Here is an 18,766-nt window from a genome sequence, read left to right on the forward strand (position 1 = left end):
ATTTACTATCTTTTTCTTTTTCCAAATTGTTCCATTTCATTAATATAATAATATAGATATAATATTTATATTTAAGGTCATAACCTCTCCAGAAAGTAGGTCAATAGTCTGGTTCTGGTGTCTGATATCCAGACTCGACGTTTGAAACACAAACACGTCAGACATGCATGTTTACTTGTTGTGCTGGGCGGATGTGGTTTTGCAGTGCTCAGCTGCAGCGCAGGTGATTGCAAAGTCCATGGAGGTAGGCCATGAAGTCGAGTAAGCATTGTTTGAAAAGCGTTCCCGAAAAAAAATCATACTGGGCCACCACTCATATCCCTTAATATGACCTAAAAAGTACCAAAATTTGCTAATCTGATGCCGAAATACTGTTTAACTTTAAGGAGTGCAAAAATTCTTTACTGGCCTAGGCCTACTTAGTTTTATAAATTAGCCTAGCCGCCCTAGGGCATGTATTAAATGTAGGGCCTATGAATGAGTATGACTATGTCTATGACTATAATTTTATAAAATGTTCTGTCATGGCCCATAGACTTTGTGCAGGAGCTCTGAGTGGTGGCACAGTATGGATTTTTTCCGTCATGGTACTGTATGGCCAAGTTACTGGACTACCTCCATGACCTCCGTAAATAAAGGCCACACTTCCACCATGTACAAAAACATGTAGAACTTTGTCAAATTTTGATTTTCACATTTAGGCGTAGTTTGTAGTTTGTAGTTTGTTTTTGCTTTAGAAGCATATAGGCTCACCCTTTTTATAGGCTAATCAGAAAGTGCTGCCTTTTCAGATGTCTATTTTTCCTGTTTGTTTTTCAGCATAGAAGTTAGAACGACAGAGAAAGTACTTGAACCGAACGATTCAGCAGCATTCATTGAGTGTCCTGAAGCCGATCATATCAAGTAGTTCAATTTCATGACAAAAGCTGCAAGAACAGACTCAAGATGTTTGTCAACTATCCAACCATGACCCATCATCACTCGCGTGGTGATGTTGGTTTCTTTGATGCCCGAGGAGACGAAGAGGCATTCCTGAAGTCTAAGCCACCGCTCTCGCAGGAGATTTTCCAGAGTTACAAGCCAAAGAATCCGTGGCAGTCTAGCCCAACGTTTGATGAAGATTTTGTGTTGGTGTGTGAATTTTCAGAACTCGAGGGACCAAAACCAGTGGTAAGAGATTGAATGAACCTCATGAAACAGAAATGTTCAGCTGCATTTGGTGACCACATACACTAAGGCAGTTTGGCCTTGACATTTTAGAAGCATTCATAAGATGGAATTAGCATCATGGTGGTGTAAATTCAATATTCGGTTTTGCACCTTCACTTATAATAATGTCATAGTATACGTATATATTTTGTGACACTACATTAAATTCAATACAAAGTCTAATATTATTCGGAACCATGTACATGGTTATGCGACTTTAGATTAAAACTCCCTATTGACGGTTGTTGATCAAACTGTTGCTGAAACAGCTATGTGTTAATCCACAAACACAAATCTAGTTTTCCATTGATATGAATATTAAAATGATGGGGAAGTGTGGCCTAGTGGTTAGGGTTTGTGACTCATGATTAGAGGGTCAGGGGTTTGAATCCAGCTGCTGGCCATATGTTGTGTCCTTGGGCAAGCCACTTCATCCCCACTTGCCTCTCTCCACCCAGGAGTATAAATGGGTACCGGCATTAGCTGGGGAGTAACCTGCGATGGACTAGCATCCCATCCAGGTGAGAATAGAAATATTCTCGGTCGTTTCATGCCACTGAAACTGGAGATAATCGCCAGCCTGACGGGCCATATTGGCTCAAGACAGACATTACTTTCCTTTTCACCATATTAGAAGTTTTTGTCTGATTCTGTCTGCAGATGACCATACCCACAGAAGCGGGAGGCGACTTTGATCTTAATGACTTTTCATTGAAAATCATGGCCATTGACTACAACGCAACCAACATTGTCCGGTCTGGGTAGGTTTGAAAAGGATATGTTTATTATCATTAGTGAATTTTCAATACTTTCAATACATGTACTTGAAAGATACGACAGTTGTTAGTTATATATCTTTTGTTTTTTCATTCCTTTTGGCAGTGGTACGTTTTCTTTAGTTGAAGACACTGGTGTTGTCTTAGAAGAACCCAAGGAATCCGCTTTTGCTTATGTAAGATTTTGAATTGTAAACCAGTATTCATAAGTACCTAAGACAGTTTACCCATTCCCATTGGTCGAGAGCCTGTCACGTGGCCGGTCTAAAACTGATGATCAAGACATGGCTGGTTGGTCTTAAATACTTTTCCAGTGTCACATGAAATTTGGAGTCCTATAATTTACCGTTATATTGGTTGAGCGTTCACAATCCTTATACATAGACATTGAGTCAGTATTTCATAGTCCTAAATTCACAATGCACTCACAACAGCTGCACAGCTGTGTCGATCATCGAGCGACGCACGCCAATCTCCATCAAAGGAGTTGTTAATGTCTTACTTGCAATCTTGACACTCCATTATGCAGCTACAGTAGATGGGCGTTTCGAAAAAAGAAAGTAAACTTCTTGAACAAAATCGTTGAAAATTTTTAATTTTTGACTTGTTTTGACTTTTGGACCGATTTTCGCCTCGGGTAATTATCAGCATTCCAGACTCCAACCAGTCTTCAACACAGTGTTTAACACCTCTCAAGCACATACTTATTCCCTTAAAATAAACTGACAGAGACAGTCACATGTGACTTTATTTGTGATTGACTTGCTAATTTACTTGCTTACTACATGTGTAGTTTGCGTCAACAGCCAATGTTTTTGAATGTTTTTACTGCAAGGAGTTTGCTGTGCTTTGTGTTCATACATGTAGGTTCATCACTTCACACTTTATGACGTCATAGCAAGGGGCTACGTACGACCATTCTGCATAGCATACATCACCTCAGACAAAAGGTACGTCTTCTGTTAACATCTTAGCTCCAACCCCTCGCCTTATAATCTAAAACTAAATTGGATAAAATTGCTTTGCTAGCAGCTCTGACTGGAATATTCCATCTACGTGGTTGCTATTTGTCAGTTCAGGGTGTGACATCGCGAAGTTGCATTTCGGCCGAATGAGAACTTGTCCTGGATGCTTACATTGTATTTCAGGCGCAATGCGAAACATGACTCGGCAGCTTTTTGAATTGAAATCAAGATCCTAGAATACTGTTTTACTCGGAGTATACAGCTTTCATGGGGCTGAAACTTTATCTGGTTAGTAGGCCTATATTTAGCATTTTGAGCACTTTTGTTGCTTCAAATGAAAAAAGAAATGCACAAATGACAAATGATCAACTCTACCTTTCACAAAGTGTTTTGCCTTAAGGGCACACATTTCATGAACCTAAGCCAGCCCACAGTTCCCATTAACTTCAATTTCCTATTCATTTCCACAATGAGTGATGCCAGTGTCCATGTTTCTACAGGAAAATGATCAGGAATTTAGATTGGTTGATGACACAGTTCAGCAAAGTGAGTGAGTCGTTCCGATTTGGGAATCGTAGCCAGTTTCAGGCAGACCTCAAGTGTCGATTAGAAGACATCCGCTACACAATAGGTAAGTTTGGGAATGGTTAAAGCTATAGTCAATCATTTGCAGCCATTCGAAAAGTAACTGGCATAATTATTGTTGAAAAACATACTTGGTTGAAAGATAGTAAGGGGACTAAACTCCCTGTGAAATTATTCTTTCTGGCAAGCTGTCATTTTGAAGTAATCAACAAAAGAAGGCCTTTCCAACGGTACGTTTAAAGATGTGGAAATATATGCATTCTGCAACATGTGTCGCTGTGACATTTTTATATTTTTCAACAGGTTTCATGTTATGTAGGGAACTTCTTCTTTTCACCAGGTGTCTGATGGAAAGTTATGCTTTTTCATTGTTAAATGTTGGCATCTCTGCTTTTGTCGTTTTCTTTTGCCTGCAGAAGACTTAAAGAAGCAGAGGTTGAAGATTAATGGAACAACGCAGGTCATAGCTCCTGATGGGAAGGAGGCTGAAGCCGAGCATAAATCCAAGCAGAAGCATGCTGCGTTGGAGCGGGGGATCAAGGAGGTCCAGGACATACTAGAGCTCCTGGAGCTAGAGTTGGTAAACAAAACAATCTCTTGATAGGCTTGTTAATTCGGGCGATTCACAATGCAGTGCGCCATCAAGAGTAAGCCTAAAAACTCGAGCAAAACTGCTCATTAGTCCATCATTTTGAACAATTAGGGGCTCTTGTTAGGACGCCATGTTGGGGTTTAAACAGATGTGAGTTGGAGGGTATCGATGTAAGGTTACCTATATATTGTAGCATATATGCTACAGCTTCAAAAATTATTGTTTTGACGATCTTCGTTTTTAGATTAACCACACCCTTCCCAAATCCTCCAAAATCATTTTTGCAAAATTTTGCAGGATTGATGTTATATGGCAAACGTGTGTGGCTGATTTTGCAGGATGTATTTGGTCATTATATGCCCCACTTGTTCCAAAAGAATTGGCTTTTAGGTTCAATTTTGCTTTTCATCTATCCTGTGTTCTACTGACTTGGCTCTCTCTCTTATTTAGGTGAATCCTAAACTAGAGGCCCTTTTCAAAAAATTAGAACAACTGTCCAGTGGCAAAAGCCCCCGCAAACCCAGACGACATCACCTCTCAAGCAGTGTTCACGAAGACGGTTACCATAGTGATGGAGAGGAGAAACAATCGACGGACTCCTGTCAAAGAAGAGTTAGAAGAAGTGAGTTTTAATTGATATATTTTTATCTATTTATTACTTCTGGTACTGAAAACAAGGATTCCCCAAATATCGCCCAAGGCACTGTCAGTTCGAAAGCCTGAAGAAACCTGTAGAGAGAAGTGAATGAGAAGAAATTACAGTTTTAGAGGTGGGAGGAAAAGCCCAGAAGAATATTTGGGGAAAAGCCACAGAATCAGGTAGGGACTGAAAACCCAATCCACATATCGGCCCGAGTCGGATTCAATCCCGGGTCACAGTGGTGGAAGGCGAGGAAAGTACTGCTGCGCCATAACCTGACCATTTCATCTATCCATTGTTTTTTGCAAAGTCCAGAATATGTTGCGATAATAAAAAATCTAGAAAAAAAAACTATTCACTGTCGCAGGACCTGAGAATGCCTAATGGTAAACGTGAACTGATTTTCGGTTTGAGAATAATGATGTTTTGCCTTTCTGCAGTCAGTACATGTGATAGTCTGAGTGAGCTACAGTCATCGCTAGAAACGCCATCACCGTATAAACCGCAGATCGTAAGACTGGATGGATATCGCAAGTTTGACATTCGACTCCGAACTCTTCACGAACTGTGTGGGTGGGGCTACAAAGCTGCTTTAGGGCGGGTCCGCAAAATGCACAAAGTAAGTCGATAGTGGTTGGTTGTACTTCATGCTAGGTCGTGGGAAAATTGGGTAGCCATCTTGATTTTTGCATGATATTCTAGTGGAATCCGGCAACCAGAATTAGAAGCTTTTAAGCTTTTTAGAGCGCGGTGTCACACTCACGCGCATGCTGCACGTGTTCTTAAAGACGAGGCACACACGCAGTTTGGTAATCCTATTGGCTGAAGGAGCCTGGACTGCGTGCGTTCTACCTGAGGGCGAGTCGCACGAGCCTTGCGCCACCTCAAAAAATTGGCTGCCACCAGATTTGTCTAGATACAACTCTTGAGACTATTTACAGCTTATTGGACACAGAATGACAATTTTTTTTTTTTTTCAAATTAGTGGAGCAACACGATCCTTCATATTCTTCATACTTGTGTCAAATTTAAGTGCTTTTTAAGAAAAACAATCATTATTCCAGGTCACTTTGTTTTTGACTTACCCTGTATTCCACTTTGGTTCTATGATTCTAGCATCTGAGTAGGAACCCCTTGATCTTATACATGGAGAAGAAGGAAGCCAAGTTAGTTGAGCCTACTTCAGCTTTGTTGTCCATCGGGAGGACTGTTGTCATCAACTTCATGCAAGACATTGGCAGGTGAGTACACCGCACTAACAGGGCTGTACAGGATGAGTAAAAAAACAAAACCCAAATGTCGGGACTATTGTTTTAGTGAAGTACTGCATTTAGCACTTTCAAAATCTAGGATAAGCAAGCCCAATTCATAAGCTTTCTTTTAGTACAAGAATCATTCACATCACTCATGTACTTTTCAATTTAGGAAGTATTTGAAAAAAAGCCAGTTTTTTCCAATGCTGGTCGGCCGATCAGGGTTGGAAATTGATACAAAAATACCGCCTTTCTTGAAAATGACAGCACACCTGGTGCCATGATTTTACAGCATGCTTTAGATTGTCATTCACTAACAATCCAGTAAGGTATTTCATAATTTGGTAGTTTTGTTTTTTGATGTTTGCAAATGTTGTATATTCCCTTTAATCGTCGTTTCTTTCTGTGCCTAGGGATTGTATTAGCCACCCTGGACCTTGCCATGATGAGATCGATAAGCCTTGCAATGCACAATTCCAACGACTTGCATCGGTAGGAACCAGTTCCATAATTTATGTTGTTTGACTCGTTGGTAAATGCGAACTTTAAACAGTCATAACCCGTCAACAGACTGTCCAATTAAAATGCAACAAACAGTATCATAACGACAATATTATTTCTCTTTCCTAACACCAGCAAACCCTCATTTCAACCTCTGCCCAGTTCTGTCTCATTTTGCCATAACGCAACACAAATGTTAGAATGCATGCATTTCATATGTAAATGATCGGTTATAACATTGGCCAAGGTTGTACAAGTATGGCACTCTTTCCTCATTGACATCATGACATGTTGTTTGTTTACTGCCTGCAGAATGTCTCCACTTCCAGTGCCAGTCCTGAGACCCTTGATGAGCCACTGCTGATGTATGAGGCCCGGTTTGTGCCAGGCACAGCATACGCATCAATGGAGTAAGTACAATACGTCCAAACTAGAGTTATGTTTGTGGACAAACACATGGTTGTTTCGGCAATTTGTTGTAATGTTATGTCATGTTGTAGACTGATGGGACATAGATCAGTAGAAAGGTGCACTGTGATTAGTGCCAATTGTTCCGTCGATATAGGCTTATAAATTGCACCTGTAATGTGACGTTAGTGACACGTGATGACATCATGATGACGTCACTTCAACACATCCTGGTCTAGGTACTTACCAACTTGCAACCCAATCGGACCAGTAGTTCTATAGATAAGCGCCTTTAAAATACGCACCTATATTATGACATCACGTGACACGTGCATGACGTGATGACGTCAATGTTCAGCACACATCTGCAGGTGCTAGTCTACGTGGGTGCCAAGTATAAAGGCAATCGGATTGATTTTAGTGCCCAAAAGTGCCAGGGACAAAAAAACCTGTACAAATGCTATGGGCAAAATGACTGGGAAAAAAAAAGAAAAAAATGTTAACGAAAACAAAGCCTGATTTGGCAATGTGCCGAAACGGCCAAATATGGGTTCTCGACCTATAGTGTTATTAAGATGAAAGTACACCTCAATTTAAAAAAAAAACATGTGTGCCACGCACGTGAGCATAGTTCTACTGAAGTGATCAGTCTCAAATGTATGATCATTCATTGTGATAGGTCCTTGTACTATGATGTGAATGAGAGCCTTGAAGAAAGCAGCGATGATGATTATGATGATGACATCTCCGAGATTCCTAAGAAGTTTTTAGGTAATGGTGTGTTCATCACATCTGAAGATGGCAGCTGGCTGGATCTTGACATCAACTCAAAGGATTTGGACTATTCGTCATCAGCTGGTAAGTACCTCACCTGTACCTCACCTGTAGACAGCCAACTGACTAGCTGTTGCCTGCAAGTTGGCAATTTCAACAAGGCCAGCAGTCCAAATAAACCAAGTGACTGTTTTTAACAGTTGGTGCTCCTGCCTTCACAAAGCAGGATTGACTGGCTGCGGTTGTCATAGCTATGCTTTGACTGTAGGAGATTGATAAGCCAGCTGTGCCTACCAGTCGCCTGCTATTGTCTGATGATGGAATTTGACTGTCACAGTGCCTACAAGAAATATGATCTGACAGTTGGTGACTAGCCTGTGTAAAGGCATGACAGGGAACAGGATTGACTTTTTGACTGTCTGTGACTGATCAAACACAAGGAGGGTTAGAGTTATCCAATCTTAAACAATTGATATTTTTATCCAATCAATGGCATTTGTATCATCACATTATTTTGAATTTGAAACCGAAAGTCCTTACTTCAATATTACTTTGTTTTGTTTTTTTTATCTCAGAAACACAAAGCTCACTGAAATATAAGGGGAGAAACCTGACCAAAGCGGAGGGCACCCCCTCGGATGAAGTGGATGATTCCGCTGTGGAGAGAGATGTTGCATCTTCAGATTATGTGACAGATTCCAACTCGACAGCTACATTTTCTATTAGGGGTGATCAATCTCAAGGTGAGTGATAATTATGAGCTATAGTCATATTAGTGGGTGTGGCCTAGTGGTTATGGTTCGCGACTCATGATCAGAGAGTCAGGGGTTCGAATCCAGCTGCTGGCCATATCATTGTGTCCGTGCAACAAGGTCGCATCTCCTACAATGGTGTGTGACGTCATGTACGTGAAATGCGAGTTTTCAATGTGAAAAGGTTGCATCAAAAAATATTTGTCTTGTTCTTTGTTTCATTTCTAGAATTAACTATTTTTATGTCTGTTCATCTGCAGATTCCACACTGCCAACTAGCAATGCCGATACCTATGTCATCAGGAGAAATCAGAAAGTAACAGTAGGGAGTTACGCCAGTAGAATCAACAGCTTCAATAGATACTTGCCAGGTGCGAAATCGTCAAGAAAATTACAGTTTTTTGTTTAAATAGCTGTAACAACAGTTGCAAGTACCTAGACCATTACAGCAAATATCCATTTTTACAGCTACTCATAACAGCACACGCTACCGTACCTGTCAACCACTCCGAATTTGGCGGAATCATTTCAAAAATACGTAAAGGGGTACCGGTACCTATACGTGATATTGGTAAAGCTAGTACATGCACTGTTAATGTACGTGCAGTTGAAAATGACCGCGCAGGTTGATTACTCAGTTGGATTTTGAAAAGTTGGTAGTTATGCGCTATCCACTCCCCCTAACCCTCGCACAAAGTGACCGTTTATAGTCAGTACTGATTGTTTGTCTGCTCAGGATCTGGGGTACGTAACATGATAGGTCAGTACCCATTCGCCGTCCATCTTGTCTATGCTCTACTCAGTGGAAGGACAGTCATCGTTGTCGCCAGCCCACGATACGAAAAGTAAGAACCCTGTCACGTTTCTTCCCTTTTGTTTGCTACTCATTGACATTCAAAGCCCCTTAAAATGTACCTTTGTGTCCCATTTAACCCGTTCCTTACCATGTCAATGCTGTCCATTGTTCACACTCTAGTGCCGTTGACTCATGTACATGCATGCACTCTCATTTGTTGTTGTTTTTATTTTCAGAGAAGTGACTGCTCTGATACGAACTCTGTGGCTCTTTGTACCAGGGCACTCAAGGTACGATTCTAAAACAATTGCCCTTTCTTTGAAAAAAAATAGACGTCACCTGCTTATTTTTATGGTCTGGGAGTCTCAGGCTGCTATTGACCTGAACCTGGTTTTGCTGGATAAAGTTGTTTTCTCTGCTAATTAATGTAGCTTGGGGGTACCTCTTCAAAATGCAAGAGGCTGCCTGTTGATTTTCCTTGAGCGGTGGCAGTAGTTTCATTAGTGTATGATTCAAGTATCTGTTGCCCTTTTCTTTTCTTTTTATCAACATGGTGTTTTTTTTTGTATGGCAGCAGAACGCTATGCCCCAATCTATAACAAATTAACTCAAGTTGTCTACTGACACTCATTCAAATGGGCCATGTTTTGTCGACCGTAAACTTGAAAAATGGACTCTCCATGGCAAACTCTTGGTGGCGCACCGCATTGTGAATGCCCGAATTGTAATAGAATATTCTGCGCTGAGGGACCAATCAGATTAACTAGGCGTTATTGTTTTGTGTTTCCAGTATGCATCACCTAGTGGTTCCATGGCATACCCAGCCTGTTTGTTTATCGGACCTGAGTCGTATGAAGCTGATTGGTCTAGCTAGGCACAGATCGTCCAGTCCGTGTATACCTCACGATGTGCAAGATCGTAGTTGTGTGTTTGACTACGACGCTAGTACGCTGAGAACCCCTCCGTATAAAGTAAGTAGTGTCATGCAACAAGAAAGTCATCCTCATATTTCTCAAAATACTTTATGAAAATTTTCTAAATCTCATTTAACAATTACGCTAGAGTATTCTTTACTATATTTTTGAGTTAAAACTTTCTTTTAAAGACAAGTTATCAAGAAAATGAATTTTCAAATGTCCAAATGTAGCCCCCAATCTCATGAATATTCATCTTCCTGAGCGAGTTATGCATATGCTGCAAATAAACGCAAGCACTTTTCGGAACCCTGCGCACTGATTGGGTAATACAGGGTGAGTCAAAAAAAGGAAACCCAAATGTCAGGACCACTTTTGTAGTGAAGTTCTGCATGTAGCAATTTCCAATTCATATGCTTTCTTTAAGTACAACAATCATATGAATCACTCATGTACTTTTCAAGTTAAAAATTTTAAACACAACCACCGTTTTAGAGTTCTAAAATTCTAACATTTCTATAAATGTTATTGTCCTTTTTTTATCAGGGTTCTCATCTGACTGATATGGTCAAGACTTGCAAGCATTTCCGTAGTGATCAAGCGTGCATTGCCTACATTCATAGCCGTCTCTTAGAACTGGCACAAAATGCATTTGTGTACTACCACAGCTACTACATTAATTCACCCAACTTCCAGCCGGCAACAGGGTGAGTTGAAAATCACATTCATCAAATTCATAACTAACGTTAATTTTAAAAGAGTAATTACTAATGACATTTCCCTTGATATACTAAAATCAAAGTTTAAAGACTTTCAGAATTTGCAGTGAAATCATGAGGAAAGTTTTGATTCTTCCAAAACAACAACTAAAGCCCTAGTCACACATTTACGGTTTTTGGAGTTACGAATATCCTTAGTTTACCAAGAATCAATCCGTCACGATAAACCATCCAGATTCGTGGAGAAATCGACTTTCTAAGAATGCACTACGGTTTCCGGACGGTTGGCCATGACTGTCCTATGGTTTCTCTCTGAACTCACCACATTTTGTCAAGAATACCGGTATGGACGGATAAGAGAGATAAAGGAAGAAGAATGCAAGTACACCACCAACCCCATCTGTAAGGGTCGACATGTTTGTGCCCTCATCAGTATAGAGGCTTATGGACCTCATCAGAGACATAACCAGGCACACGCAGACAAAAGTCTTTAAACTTTTGTAATTCTAACTAATTGAAACTTTAACGATTTACTTGGGAGTGGGTGTACTGTGTTTGTGTATGCAGTTAGCACAATACATGTAGTAACATTCATGTGCTCTATGTGTTCTGTTACCTCACAAAGATATGACAAAGTTTGGACCAAGTTCATACTAAGGTTGGTTTGCATTTTCTAGTTGAAAATGTTTTTAAAAAAGAGTCACATTCACCTCTGCACTTTTGTGCATTACATTACATTATCTATCATGCTCTGCTTAGAAGTCACTGTATTGCATAACTCCAAAGTCATAACTGTGGTGGATGGGTATTGCAAAATGTGGGATGCTTTTCTCAGACTCCATTGGGTACAGGGTGCATTCTTGATGGCTACAAGCGATCCCAGCATGCTTCTAAATAGTGTAGAATAGTCAGAGGGTGATGGTTTGTAGTCCATGGGTAGTCATGCATTTTCACGTACATTATACATATTAAGCTCATGAATGCATATGCAAAAATCCACATATGGGAACGCATGGTGCTCTGAGGTTGTTCCAGTGGTGCAGTCGAGGGGTGTTTCAGATCCCCTCCCCCCCCCCCCCAGTATTTCTGTAATGAGTGCCCTTTTTTCCTCGAGTGCCCTTTTATTTTCATGGGTGCCCTTCATTTGAACATTGCACGAACATTGGCAATTGTACTGCCGTGAAAAGCACCTCCGCCTGTTGTCCAGTAGTGCCCATGATCATGCACTTTGAACAGCGCCCCCAAAGAAAGATGTTGTCCACCCCCCCCCCCAATCTTTTATTTTTGTACGGAAGCCGGGTGTCGGATGAAAAAAAACCTGTCTACCTTTCAGCACGTGACCTTTTTCACGTCTTACCAAACCCCCCCCCCCCAATCAAAATGATCTTGCTACGCCACTGTGTACAGGTTGGATGTGCCACTGTGTATCACAAGTATGATCATGATAACACATCCATGTGCACACACTCTTGTGTTACTATACTCCCGAGGACAATGCTTTGTGTTTTCCTTTGTTCATGTAATATAACACTCTCCCATAAACTAAGCACGCAAACCTGCTACAGAGGACCGTTTTGAACAAAAGACCCAACTCCTGAGGACTGAAAGGATCTGTTGTTCTCCCTTTGTGTGTCTGTCCTCGGGGGTTATGTAGAACACGTAAACGCGGACCAAAAAACTTGTCCAATTGTCATGCAGAACCATGTCATGCTTTCATTCTGTTTTCAAATCATAAGCGTATTCTCGCAAATTGCTGCTGCTTGACATGTTGTTCAACATTTGATAATGATTCTATAGATGGAATCACAAGTATAATTTTAGTGTCTACTTAAGGCGTTTCTGCACTTTTTGTTCATTGCCTCCAGTTTCATGAAATTGTATGCAAAAGTCATTCTAAAGAATTCCTTATCCGTATTCATAGTTATCAGTGAGATTTGTTCAGTTTTGTTTATTATGAATTAGTATGTGTTCATTAGGTCGACACCAAAATTCATTCCCCCTCTTATGCAAACATGCATTCTGTGCCGAGTTGTCCTTGCAGTCAAAATCCATCAAGTTGCCTGCTTTGTCTGTTGACCCAGTTTGACTAGTCACAGTGCTTGCTTGACATATACGATCTGACTGCTGGTGACTAGCCTTTGTTAAAAGTATAGCAGGGGAAGTGCAAGTGAGTTTGGACTGTCTGTGACCTGCTTAAAGCTATAGTCCATCATTTGTAGCCATCCGAAAAGTAACTGGCGTAATTATTGTTGAAAAACATACTTGGTTGAAAGATAGTAAGGGGACTAAGCTCCCTGTGAAATTATTCTTTCCGGCAAGCTGTCATTTTGAAGTAATCAACAAAAGAAGGCCTTTACCATAGGAACATTTAAATTAGTAGTTCGTTTTGTTATTCGGAGAAGCGCGCACAAGCATTGACACAATGCACACGCGCGCGCGGTTGTTATAATTCGTCGGATCAGTGCGCGACATCGCGTATAGCTGCAATCGGCTCAGTGAGAACGCGTCTCGGATGCTGAATTCAGGCCCAATTCAAAACATGATTCAGCAACTTTTGATTTGAAATTGAGATCCTAGAATGCTGTTTTTCTCGGAATATACAGCTGAAGCTGAGCTGAAACTTCATCAGGTTACTTGTTCAGTATCCTTCATTAGATTTTGAACACTTTTGTTGCTTCAAACGAACAAAATGCACAAATTACAAATGATGGACTGTATCTTTAAATAGCAGGAGGATTAATAACTGAATTCCAAAATCTTGTACTTAATCAACTGAAGTCTTGTTATTTGCACCGTAGGGGGTGACCCTAGATAATGAAAATATGTCAAGAAAAAAATTTACCTGAAAGTCGTTGATATTTGACTTTGTCCTCATAATTAGCCAGGATGTTTTACTTACACCTGATGCTTAGGCAGCCTCATCATGGCCGTTAGTTAATGGAAAGGCACCTGCCAAGGCATATCGTACGCATGTAGTACATCGTCGTTTTAATGAGGAGAAAAATGACTTATCAAACAAGGCCAAATCTGGTGAATTACTCCCATGTGCAGTTCCGGAAATTGATTAAGATTTCAGCTGGCTATTAGGTTAGCTACACGTACGTGTATGTTTGTATGACAAGCATGTTAGATAAGATCAGACGGGTCGAACAGTGTAAATCACAATTGCAAAAGCATTACTAGAACTATGTCTGTCGATGAAGAGAGCACAGGGCTTTTCCGCAATTTTTTTTTTTTTAAATACTTGTATATATTTTAGAAGTATTTGATATTGATAAAGTCAAATTCTCAAAATTGTAAAACATTTATCTGCCAACAATGAATTTTTTGAGATGAAAATACATATTTAGATTTTTTTATGACATCATTATGACGTCATAATTGTCACATTTTTGTACAGCTATATGTATGACCCAACAGACCTATTAGAAAAGAATTTTGAACTTAACATGTTCACTTCGTGAGATAGGCCTATGTATTTAAAATTATAAAATTCATAAAAAATTGCATGATGACGTCATCAGGACGTCACCTCAATTTTTACCTATAACACACACCGGTCTATCTACATACCAAGTTTCAGCCCAATTGGACCTAGAGTTTGCTAGATATAAGGTCTTAAATTTTGCACATTTACGATGATGTCATGTGACCCTTGATGACATCATGTGACCGTTGATGATGTCATCTTGATGTCGCTCTTTGGGACACAAGTTCACTTTATGTAGGTCTTTACATATGGGATTTGGGATACAAAAAGAAAGAAAAAAGAAACAGTCCAGTAAGGTATTTCGTGATAATTTGGTAGTTTTGTTTTTTGATGTCACTTGCAAAATGTTGTATATTCCCTTTCAAAACAACAAAGTAACCTTCCTGTAGTGTAATGATCAATAACAAAGAGATCAAGCGATGAGGATCAGGTGTAGGGAGACTCCTGTGTACTCTCATTTACGTATCGGTACCTTGTAAGGGCAGTTAATGGTGACATCAAGATGTAGACAAATGCTTGCGGAGTTGCCAAACAATGATATCCACATGCATATGACTTGCAATTGGGTCATTTGAAAGGAGGAGGTAACATACGTTTGCTCTTTGTATGAGATTTGTAGATTAAGGACTGAAAGGGGAAATGTTTTGATCATTGTGTGCGCCTTGAATTCTGTCCTGCACCTGGATTGCCACGTCGTTTGCAAATGTCTCCCTGCACAGTATGTCAATAGCAATCACACAAGTGCAAAGATCATACCACCTGCTTCATGGTACATACTTAGCCAAATCACAAATCGCTTTACATCATTTGCGACTGCTGCTGGAAATGCCTATTGAATGTGGGAGATTAATGTCAGAGTTGGCTAGTTTCCATGGCAACCCATCACCCGGGCCGATGTGATATTTTTTTTTTATGGTTTAGTGCAAATGGAGGCGCTTGGCATCAATCTGTCAATTATCTTGCAAATGTAAACTGAGTCATATGACTGCACTGTTCATATAACTGATGTTAAATAGAAATTTTAAAAATAAAATGTTAAATCAGTCTTCATTCCAGTTGAAAGCACAATTATCTCTACATGAAATGAGGACTGGTCTCTTTGTAGTACCATTTAGCAGTGTGAAAATGTTTTGGTTAGTACAGCTCAAGACAATTGCTTAACGTGCTTAACCAGTTTGCGCCGGATGACGTGTATACACCATAGGTTTTGCGGTATTCGGAACGGATGACAGATAAACCACGCAGGGAGCGAGGCCGGAAATATCTGTCTGTGACCCGCTCACAGCAAGCGAGGCCGGAAATATGAGTGTGCTGCCAGAGGGTGATGGCTTCAACCTGCCTCGTTCCATTCTTGTCAAAATAATCCCGGCGCGAACTGGTTATTAAAAGCATAAATGTATTTTTTTCCCAGCAATTACAAGTTGACAAGCATAGCTGAAATCACCATTGAAAGATCTACACGTATACTGACAACTATCTATTGTCTCATTGGTCTCCGTAGGAGTGATACATCAAGGACGGGAAGCGACCAAATGAGAAATGGCTCCATTTCTTACTTGAGCAGATTAGGAATTGAAGACGGTGATGTGGATGTTATAGAGGTAAGATCTGTGGGGGAGAAAGGTCATCAGAAATATAGAAAGCAAAATACGCATTATGTAAAACTAGAAAGCACTCAGAGAGCGCACACTTGCGATCCCTTCACCAAGGATTTGACATTCCTTGCCGTATTGTTAGTACACCCGTACAGCTTTGCATATCCATTGGACTTTCATATTTTATTGCACATTTAAAACGTCCTTGAACTCAAACATTTTGTATGTATACGCCTGTGTTGGTCTACTTTTCTACTCCCCATTATGTAAAATGGTATAGTCCATTGACCTGTGTGGTTAGATTAGGTGGGTTACAAGGCATACAGGGTTACCGGGTCAGGATCTGGTGAAAGTTTTATTTTTATGTTTTATGGGTGAACAATTCTTTAAAAAAATCCTGCATCCACACGCAGATTCCGATCACTTCCAAAATGTAATCGATTTGTACTTGTACCATAGTCTAGTTATAGAGCATGGTGAATGTAATTTTTGAGCAGATTTGCTGATAAATTATGCAAGACAACCTTATCTTGACCTCTAATTTTGACCAATCAGCTGGCGTTTTCTATATCAGGTATTCGGTCATTCACCCGTTGTGTCATAGACGTGGATAACACAAACCATAGACACAGCAACAAAGGCTGTGGTCAATTAATTAAATACACTCAGGGAACTCGACAAAAATGGCCAACTCGTGCATAAAGCCCATGAACTCAGTTTTGGTGAATTTCTTTCAAAATGCTATTGATCTTCAAAAAAATACTTTACAGGTCTGCCTATTTTTTTGAGCTAATAATAGGCAGTATTTATTTCGACTCGTAAGTTTGAAGACATTTTTCAGCAATTCCTGAAAGATGGGACACATTACTTTGGGATGTATTTGTTTCCAAAGATATGATTACGCTGCAAACTTCCTTCATTTTCAGATAAAGCGTCTGGTTACGTATCGCAAGTAGATTTTGTACTGCTTCCAGACAAAATATTTTGTAAAAAACACCGCCATTTCATTTCAAACAAGCGGCAGATTTCTGTGATTGGAAGATGGGATTCTGTAACCGTATCTTATTGATTCATTTCATCAGTGCTTCTGTTTGTAAGAGCAAACATTTCTATACTTATTTTTTTCCCCTGTGCAAGCAAGACCGAGCAACCGTGTGCCTCAGTGAACGCTTTAAGTGTAACATTACAAGTGTGGGTTCAGTTTATTTCAGCCCTAACTTTCACAAATCCTCCAAAATCCTCTTTGCAAAGTTGAGGATTTTGTGGCAAAATGTGTGGCTGATTTTGGAGGATGCACAAATGGCCGGATCTTGTGTTGTTTATGCTCAGCCGTGCATAAATATAGGCCTAGATTATACTTGAAATCCTCCGCACTGCTCCAGGATGCACTGGCTCTGCCTCAACATATTGACAGTGATTGCTGAAAGATTGAGGCAGGATTGAGGCAATGGTCACCCCTCCAAGGACCACATTCAAGAAATAACAGAGGATTGTGGAGGATTGAGGCTGAATGCAATTTTACACGGAGGCAGTTGGAGGATATTGCAGGATTGAGGTTGCATCCTAGCAAAAATGCCTAGGGAGTAAGACTTAAAGGAGAAATGTTACCAAGAAAAACATATCTGCTGTGGAGGGACACTTAAGAATCTGTGGTTTGTGTGTTTATTTACTGTTTCTTTAAAAAAAAAAATTTTTTTTTTGACTTTTCAGTACTGGGTGGACATCATTAAACAGCAGCAGGTTGATGAATTGTACCTACAGGCTGGTTCAGCAACTGCACCTCCTCCCTCTGTGCGCTCAGATCAAAGGCAGTGCGAGATGTATCAAGTCTGAAGAGTGCAATGCCCTTATCGAAGCAGGTTGGTGTATCCTGTGCACTTACTCCCTCCGGTGCAATGACAAAGTAACATTTTTTTACCATGGAAGGATTCGTGTGTCGTTTCATGGATCTACAAGTGACCTTTAAAAAAGTACAACCTATCCAATTTGGCTGAAAACAGGTCGAAATTGGTATCGGGAAAGTTGAAATCGTAATTTTGCAATATTCCGAAGTGCCTATGTTAATTTGTTTATGTTGGACAATTGAGTTAAGCGTAGCCGGTTTAGTATTACATGACAGGTAAGCCCGAGTGTTTTTGTGTGTGTTCGCTAGCTGATACAGCGTGCCAAATATTGACACTGTATGTGGTGACAAGTCTTGACGTCGTGAATCCTCATCCCACGTAATGAACGTTTTATCTCAGCAACTTGAATGAATTCATTTTCAAACTGTTAAATATTAAACGCAGAAGTACATACGACATACTGATTCAAACGTAAGACAGTTTACAATTCTTTGTAAAATGCAAGATTTTATGTGGATCTTGTGTGCTCCACACCATTGAAATATCAACAAAATGAGGCGAAGAAGCAAAAATAGCAATCAAAAAATAACAAAAGTGCACCTTTAAAGGGTATATAAACATTTGCTTTTGCTGTTATTTTCAGAAATGGATTTATTTTGGGGGTTAGTATTTTATAGCAAATATTGTTACACTGGCTTGTTTGATGTTTTGTGTTCGTACAGTGTGGATGCTGGAAAAACCAAGAAAAACAATCCTGGTCTTGTAGTCTGGTTCCCTGACCTCACTTAAGATGAAACGGGGCAATTTATAGACGTCAAGAAATTGTAAGGTCAGGGAACCAGTCTTGCTGGCTTGTACCTGTTCATAGGCGTGTAATTGATTGCAAACAAAATGCGGACTAACTAATATGGTTAATTGAGGGCACTTTTTGAAAAGAAAGCAATTTTTTCTGA

The 18,766-nt window shown here is 40.0% G+C and overlaps 1 protein-coding gene across 2 annotated transcripts; it reads left to right on the top strand.

The window, feature by feature from the left end:
* Nucleotides 1–148: 148 nt before the first annotated feature.
* On the top strand, nucleotides 149–18,501 carry LOC119730666 (guanine nucleotide exchange protein SMCR8-like). Of its 2 annotated transcripts, none has more exons than XM_038203657.1 (21): nucleotides 149–261; nucleotides 820–1,170; nucleotides 1,870–1,970; nucleotides 2,092–2,161; nucleotides 2,853–2,935; nucleotides 3,451–3,581; nucleotides 3,952–4,115; nucleotides 4,578–4,749; nucleotides 5,208–5,386; nucleotides 5,884–6,008; nucleotides 6,434–6,512; nucleotides 6,834–6,931; nucleotides 7,609–7,787; nucleotides 8,279–8,446; nucleotides 8,716–8,826; nucleotides 9,192–9,300; nucleotides 9,488–9,541; nucleotides 10,042–10,222; nucleotides 10,712–10,872; nucleotides 15,876–15,975; nucleotides 17,680–18,501. In XM_038203657.1, exons 2-21 carry the CDS (start codon nucleotides 946–948, stop codon nucleotides 17,800–17,802), a joined length of 2,613 nt encoding a protein of 870 aa, XP_038059585.1. In that variant the 5' UTR covers nucleotides 149–261; nucleotides 820–945; the 3' UTR covers nucleotides 17,803–18,501. The 2 variants fall into 2 exon arrangements, with proteins under 2 accessions (XP_038059585.1, XP_038059586.1); XM_038203658.1 differs by having other exon boundaries at nucleotides 149–244.
* Nucleotides 18,502–18,766: the final 265 nt, after the last annotated feature.

The sequence above is a fragment of the Patiria miniata genome, unplaced genomic scaffold, assembly GCF_015706575.1.
Source record: "Patiria miniata isolate m_02_andy unplaced genomic scaffold, ASM1570657v1 HiC_scaffold_22, whole genome shotgun sequence".
In the NCBI taxonomy this organism is placed as follows: domain Eukaryota; kingdom Metazoa; phylum Echinodermata; class Asteroidea; order Valvatida; family Asterinidae; genus Patiria; species Patiria miniata.